Here is a 6,636-nt window from a genome sequence, read left to right as displayed (position 1 = left end):
AGTGGGCAGGGCCTAGAGCTCCAGATCTCTAGACTGTTCTGTCATTCAGGTCTCCGCGGTTTTAGGTGAACCTCAGGCTGGTCACGGTTCCTTCTGGTCATGCCACGTCTAGATGGAGAACAGGAGGAGGACTCAAGGTGTTCTTTGCACTTTCTTTTCTAGATCTTATTGCCCATGAAGTCAGGGTTAAGCAGAGACGCATAGAAGGTGAGTGGTCACATGCTAACCCGTGCCCAGGTCATGGGAAGACTGGCTTTAGCACTGGCACACAGTTGTCCCTGGAAGAAGGCCGAAGACTCAAGTTTTCTGCTCATACGGTCTCTGTGGCATCACTGAAGCAGCGATCCAATGTTTGCCTCAGTCTATTTGCAGAGGTCTGTCACCACCACCACAGTCTAATTTTAGAACTTTATCGCCCCCAAAGGAAGCCCCATGCATTAACATTCACTGCCTTCCCTACCTCCCCCCTTTCACCCCTCTACCACCCCCATTAGTTTCCTTCAAGTTGGTCGGACTCTGGCACCAGCATGGGTGTCAGAGAAGAGTTGAGCTCCAGGGGTTTTCAGGGGTCAGTATTTCAGAAGTAGGTCACCGAGCCTTCCTTCTGACATGCTTCTGGGGACACTTGGTCCTCGACTCTGTGGTCACCAGTCTAGGCAACCACTAGTGCACATTTTCTCTCATAGATTTGCCTATTCTGGATGCCTGTATTTCCATTTGGATTTTGTGCTCAGCTTCATGTCTGAAGAAAGGCTAGTTTAGATTTTGACAGGGACCAGTAGATCCATGAACATGGTATATCTTCCATGTATGGAGATCTTTGGCATGTTTGTAGCTTTCGGTGCATTCATCTTTGGTTACATCTAAGTAAGGTCCTGGGTGGTACACATGTTAAACATTCAGTTATGAGCTAAAAGGTGGGTGGTTTGAACCCATCCAGACGTACCTCAGAAAAGCGGCCTGGAGATCTGTTTCCCAATGGCCACCGTCTTACAAACCCCATGGAGCAGTTCTTACGGTGTACACACAGGGTGGCCGTGCGTTGGGATTCATTTGACAGTAACTAACAATTTATAAGTGTGTGTGTGTGTGTGTGTGTGTGTGTGTGTTTCCCTGCATGGCATTGTAATGCACACTGTGCTTTCCACGTTCACATTAGACATCTGCATCTGCTGTGGGAGCTTCCAGGTCTCGACAGAACACCCTCTCTTTGAGGGAGGCATGTGTGCTTCCTGTAAGGTAAGGGGGTTCAGTGGTTTCCCTTTGGCTTTCAAGCAAAGAGGACAAAGGGCAGCCACCCTCTGCTTTCTGCCCAGAACAAGTTCCTGGAATCCCTCTTCCTGTATGACAATGATGGGTACCAGTCCTACTGCTCCATCTGCTGCTCGGGCGAGACCCTGCTCATCTGTGAAAACCCGGACTGCACCCGGTGAGGCTTGGGGCACCCACACCAAGGGGCTGTCTGGGACGGAGCAAAGAAACCCCTACCTGCAAGTCGAGATAATTCCCGTCCCTCTTGGTGATGGAGCCCGGGGTGTTGGAATTTCCCCCCAAAGAATAAATTCTTCCCAAGTATTCAACTTCATCTCAAATACTAGATTGACCGTACAGCCTGGATATAGGGGAGGGGAGTTGACAAAAGATTTGCATTGGTGGGTTCCCCCCACCTTTTTTTTATTATTGCCAAGACATGGCTGCTCTTTGGTTAGTATGGAGTTATGCATGGGACATCCCAGAGCCAGGAAACAGGCAAAAAGGCATGGGCATCCTGCAGTCACTGCCCACCAGCTTGAACACCATCCGTGGTGCCTGCAACCTAGTGCCTGCCCCCCTCTCTGTCTGGATTTTCTACATCATTCTTGGGTTTACGACTGTCCCACGCCCAGCATCCTGTCCCCTATCTGGTGCACCTGCATTTGTTTTTGCTGTGAGTCCTTAAGTTATCTTTGAAGACCTCAGCATTTGCATGGTTTAAATTCATGTTTGAAACCTGCCGCTGCCCGTAGCGTCCATCTCTGTCTGCCCCGTCTCTTGGGCTCCTGTAGCTGTGTGTCCCTCCTTGTCCACACTCAGTGTCCCTTCTCGGCACGGGGGCAGTGGGGGGAGGGCACCGTTTTCTATCTGAGGAGCTCCGAGTGTGATTTTGTTGTTGTTGTTGTTGTTGTTGTTCACTCAAAAGCAAGGAGGGGCCTTGAAGTTTCGCTGGCGACCAAAGAAACCCCATTGCAATGACTGGCTTTCTGTTTGCCTGTAGCTGCTACTGTTTCGAGTGTGTGGACACGCTGGTCAGCCCCGGGACCTCGGAGAAAGTGCAGGCCATGAGTAATTGGGTGTGCTTCCTGTGCCTGCCCTTCCCAAGCAACGGGCTGCTGCATCGAAGGAAGAAATGGCGGGATCGCCTGAAGGCTTTCTACGACCAGGAGATGGTAAGGCCTGGGGCGGAATGGAGCCGGAATGGAGCGGGGACTGGCGGCAGCATGACCCGAGTGGAAGAGACTAGGCAGAAACGCCTGGGATCTACTTCCAAGAGCCAGCCAGTGGAAACCTGTGAAGCAGACTCACCGGGGAGGACGGCGCAGGGGTAACTAGGCTGAATGTGGTTCTGCCACGTGTGAGTGTGGGCTGACCCTGCAGCGATGAGCCGTAACCAGCACAGCACATCTGAAGGCTTGTCCTTCTAGTTCCAAACTAAACAACCGACCAACACCAAACCAGCGGCCATCCAGTCACCTAGTAGTGGCCTCTTGTGGGTCACAGAAAAACGACCGGACCCGGGGGTTTTCCATGGCTGGATTTCCGGCATTGGATCAGCAGGTCATTCCACCAAGACCGACTCCTCTGGATGGGTCCAAATGACCCACCCAGCTTTCAGCTGGTGGCTAAGCACTCAACCCTCTGCGTCAGTCACCAGGGACGCTGTCTGTCACTGGGGGCAGGACACACGCTGCTGTGACACACGGTGACACACGGTGGCGCCAGAGGCCTTGAAGTCGATGCGCTTTTCCGTGTCCCAAGGATGTCGCCCTGTGGTGTTTCTGACAATTACTTTGGGGTGGCCATTGCATTTGCGATAGGCTTGGGAATGAGCAACTGCTAGCAGGTGGGAGAGTGAGCCCAGCAGAGACTTGTGGAGAGTCCTTGCGTGTCCGCACAGCCAGCAGATAGAAGCTTGTCAGAAGGGAGTCAGGCAGCGGGGCCGCGCCAGTACCTCCTGGGTCATCCAGGGCAGAGACACGGATATGGGGCATCCTGTGGTCAACCTCAAGAGCCTGGGAGCTCAGCAAGAGCAGTGGGCCCACCGAAGGGCAAGGGGGTGAGGGGAATTGTGTCTCCCCAAATGATAAGCCTACATCCTAACCAGATCCTGTGAGAGCTTAGGAAGAGGGCCTTGGCAGACGTGATCCAGTTGAGGGTCTTGGATGAAACCGTCCTGGAGGTAGAGTGGACCTCAAGTCCAATGACGGGTGGTGTCTAAGAGAAAGGAGATGGGGGTTGAGACAGGGACACCGAGAGACAGGCACGTAAAGACGGACGCAGAGCTTGGAGGGGGGACGCAGGTCCACGCCGAGGGAGTCCAGGAGGGGCCTGGATCTGCAGTGGAGACTTCAGACTCCCAACCTCCAGGACGGTAAGACAACACACATCTGCCCTAGTCAGCCACCCGGTGTTGCCGGCAGCTCTAGGACCCTAACAGAATGTGTTTAAACCTGGCAAGGGTGCGACTCTTTAGGTGCCTTCCCCAAAGCAAAGCATGTTCCTTATAGAGCCGCCCTCCCAGGTCCACCGAGGGCCGAAACCACCCGAGGCGGCAGGAGGACACCCTGGGCTTGAGAGTCCCAGGGGGATTGTGACTTCCCAAGACCATTGAACGACCTTGAACTACCGGGAAACATTGTTCAGCACAGCCCAGCCTATGTCACTCCAGCAGGAAGCTGCTCCTGGCTTTGAGTTCCCCCCGCTTTCCTTCCCCAAAGGGCCCACCCAGCCACCAACGCTGTACCTACACACCCTGTGTCAACCCAGTTCAGTGACATGGGGGGCTCTGCCCGAGCCCACCTCCTCCATTGCCCCTCCAGCCCAGGCCACCTACCCTTCCCAAGCACCCAGGCTGCCTCCCCTGTTTTCCTGCACCTGGGCAGCCTCTCCACCCCCACCCATGCCTTTCACTGGTGACCTGGGGTCTCTTGTGAGCCCCTCACTTGGCAGGTGCCCCTGCTTAGGCCTCATGTCGGTTCTAGTCACCATGCCCTTCATTATCAGGAGCCAGCCAGAAGTGCGTTTGATAAACACCTGGTCTGTCCCCCAGGCTAGACACAGGGGTGACATCCCCTGGGGATGGTCCCCAGTCTGTGACCAACTGCTCTGAGTCCAGGATGAAGGTCGGTTTAGGCGTAAGCTCACCCTGGCACTGCCTGAGGCACCTGGGTCCTAGAGTGGAGTTCTGGGAGAACCGGGGCATTACTCCACTGGCCAGTTCCCAGGCCTGGGGCCTTAGTCAGGGGGCTTCTTTGTGGCTGAAGTCAGGGTGCTGGCCCATAGCAGGAACTGGGCAGTGGGTCCCTTCGGAGTCCTTGGGGGGAGAACAGGCAGCTTTGGGAGGTGCCAGGAGTCTCGGGGCCATGTTGTAATCCCCTAAAGGTGTCTGGCCCACCCTGAAGGTGGGGAAGCTGGGGTCTGGAAGGCAGATTGGGTGAAGAAGGAGCCTCCTATGGCAGTGTATTAGGAACTTTCCAGATTTGAGCCTCAGAACTTAAGGATAACTAAGTTTTTTGGGAGTCATGTTATCTTCTCTCAAAATCGGAAAATACCCCCCCCCCCCCCTGCTCTTCCTCTGCCACATTTCTATTAGAGCCAGCCTTCAGAGGGTGAACCAGCCTGGGGAGTGGGCTCAGCCAGCCTTCAGGGGCTGAACCAGCCTGGGGAGTGGGCTCAGCCAGCCTTCAGGGGGTGGCTGCACTTTTAAGGAGGGTCTCAGCACCTCCTTCTCATTCCTATATTTTTCACTGTAACCAAGGGGTTGGCAAAATGTCCTCGTTGTTGTTTTTTCCTTTAAGAAAGAGGAGAGTCCTTTTGAAATGTACAAGACAGTGCCTGCGTGGAAGAGAGAGCCAGTCCGGGTGCTGTCCCTTTTTGGGGACATCCAGAAAGGTGAGCTCGGGGATGTCCTGGAGGTGGGTCTGGGCCCGAGGGGTCAGAGAAAGGAGACGTGGTGTCCCTGTTCCCTGAGCTGGGAGGATGAGGCTGCCCCTGTGGAAACAGTGGCCACAAACTACCTTTGCAACAGCGAAATGCGAAATCAGAAACGCATGTGACTGCCGAGGTCGGCGGGCTGGAGTGTTCTGGGGAGGCTGGGCTGTGAGGAGCAGAGGGGAAGTCACCATCCGACTTTGGGGTCAGGAGGGGCAAGAGAATGGCAGGAGCAAGGCTAGCGAGGTCTGAGGCACACCTGGCCCTGCCATCCAGCCATCACACAGAGGTGACAACGCGGGCGTGGTCCTCAGGCTCTGACCAACTGCTCTGAGTGCACAGCCCTCGGGAGTCGTTACTGTTAGGTGAGGCCATCCGGAGGGACCCTTGGGACAGGGCAGAACTGTTCCTTAGCGTCTTGTAGGCTGTCATCTCTCTGGGAGCAGAGCACCAGCCTTTTTCCTGCTGAGTGGCTGTGTGGGATTCGGCCACGACCAGCCTTTCTGTTTGTTAGCAGAGCGCAGCCTTGCAGCCGCCACTCCCACAGGAGTGACGTGTTTGCAGAGAAAGTGCATGCAGGAGGGTCATGCACAGGGACCCCAGTGGCGATGCCAGATGGGCATTGGGCTTTCAGCAGTTCAAATCCACCAGCCCCGCTGAGGGAGGAAGATGAGGCTGCCTGCTCCAGGAATGGTTAACCGTCTCGGAGACCCTATATACTGTCGCTACGAACGAGAATAGACTCATTGGCAGTGGGTGATGGGAGTGAGGGAAGTGGGCCAGGAGCACAGGCCTGATCCCACCCAACTGGGCAGCTAGAGATCACACCCCACCCTCTCCGGACCCTCTTTCTCCACCTGTAGCTCCTGGTGCCAATAAGCCAGCTTCCGGACTGGGCCCCAGACCTCCCTGGGCACCTTGCACGGACCTCCAGCTACCAGGACCTTGGGGATCCCATGGTATAAGTGTCCTGGAGTGGCTGCAGCACATTCCCACAAAGGGGGTGACGGATCCGTCCCAGGCTTCAGGCCTCGCCTGCCCGCCCCTGCCGGCTCCTTGGCTTGTAGAGCCTCACTCTCATCTCAGCATCTCCCTTCACCCAGTGTTTTCCAGACACCTTCTGGGGGCACCAAAATCAACCGACCACACTCACCTGCTCCTCTGGGTCCAGCAAAGTAGTGGGAATCCGTGAGCTCACACTGAGTCTCTAGGAAATGAGTCAGGGAGGCTCCCACAGTGAGGCCCGGCTGACCACTCTGCTGGGTCTGCCCATTTGGTAGTAGATTGTTGTGTTTCTTGTTGCTGTTGGTCGTCACAGAGCCAGTTCCCACGTAAGGAGAACCCCGTGCGTGCAGACCAGGCACCGGGCTCCCTTGGGTGTTCCCAGTCTGTTGACAAGCTTCCACGACTAACACTAGCTTCTCTGCGTCCTTGTCTCTCCGCTCCCCC

The 6,636-nt window shown here is 55.5% G+C and overlaps 1 protein-coding gene across 1 annotated transcript in view; it reads left to right on the top strand.

The window, feature by feature from the left end:
• DNMT3L (DNA methyltransferase 3 like) overlaps positions 1–6,636 on the top strand; it is a 13,655-nt gene that overhangs the window by 789 nt on the left and 6,230 nt on the right. Inside the window, exons 3-7 of the mRNA XM_004697302.1 lie at positions 163–207; positions 1,160–1,239; positions 1,317–1,429; positions 2,255–2,426; positions 5,061–5,148. Coding sequence (XP_004697359.1) covers positions 163–207; positions 1,160–1,239; positions 1,317–1,429; positions 2,255–2,426; positions 5,061–5,148 — 498 coding nt within the window. The remainder of the gene's footprint in view (positions 1–162; positions 208–1,159; positions 1,240–1,316; positions 1,430–2,254; positions 2,427–5,060; positions 5,149–6,636) is intronic.

Source organism: Echinops telfairi, unplaced genomic scaffold, assembly GCF_000313985.2.
Source record: "Echinops telfairi isolate 266 unplaced genomic scaffold, ASM31398v2 ScPeMD7_7469;HRSCAF=8507_0, whole genome shotgun sequence".
NCBI classification, from domain to species: Eukaryota; Metazoa; Chordata; class Mammalia; order Afrosoricida; family Tenrecidae; genus Echinops; species Echinops telfairi.
Note: the sequence above shows the minus strand (reverse complement) of the source record. Positions and strands in the feature narration are given on the sequence as shown.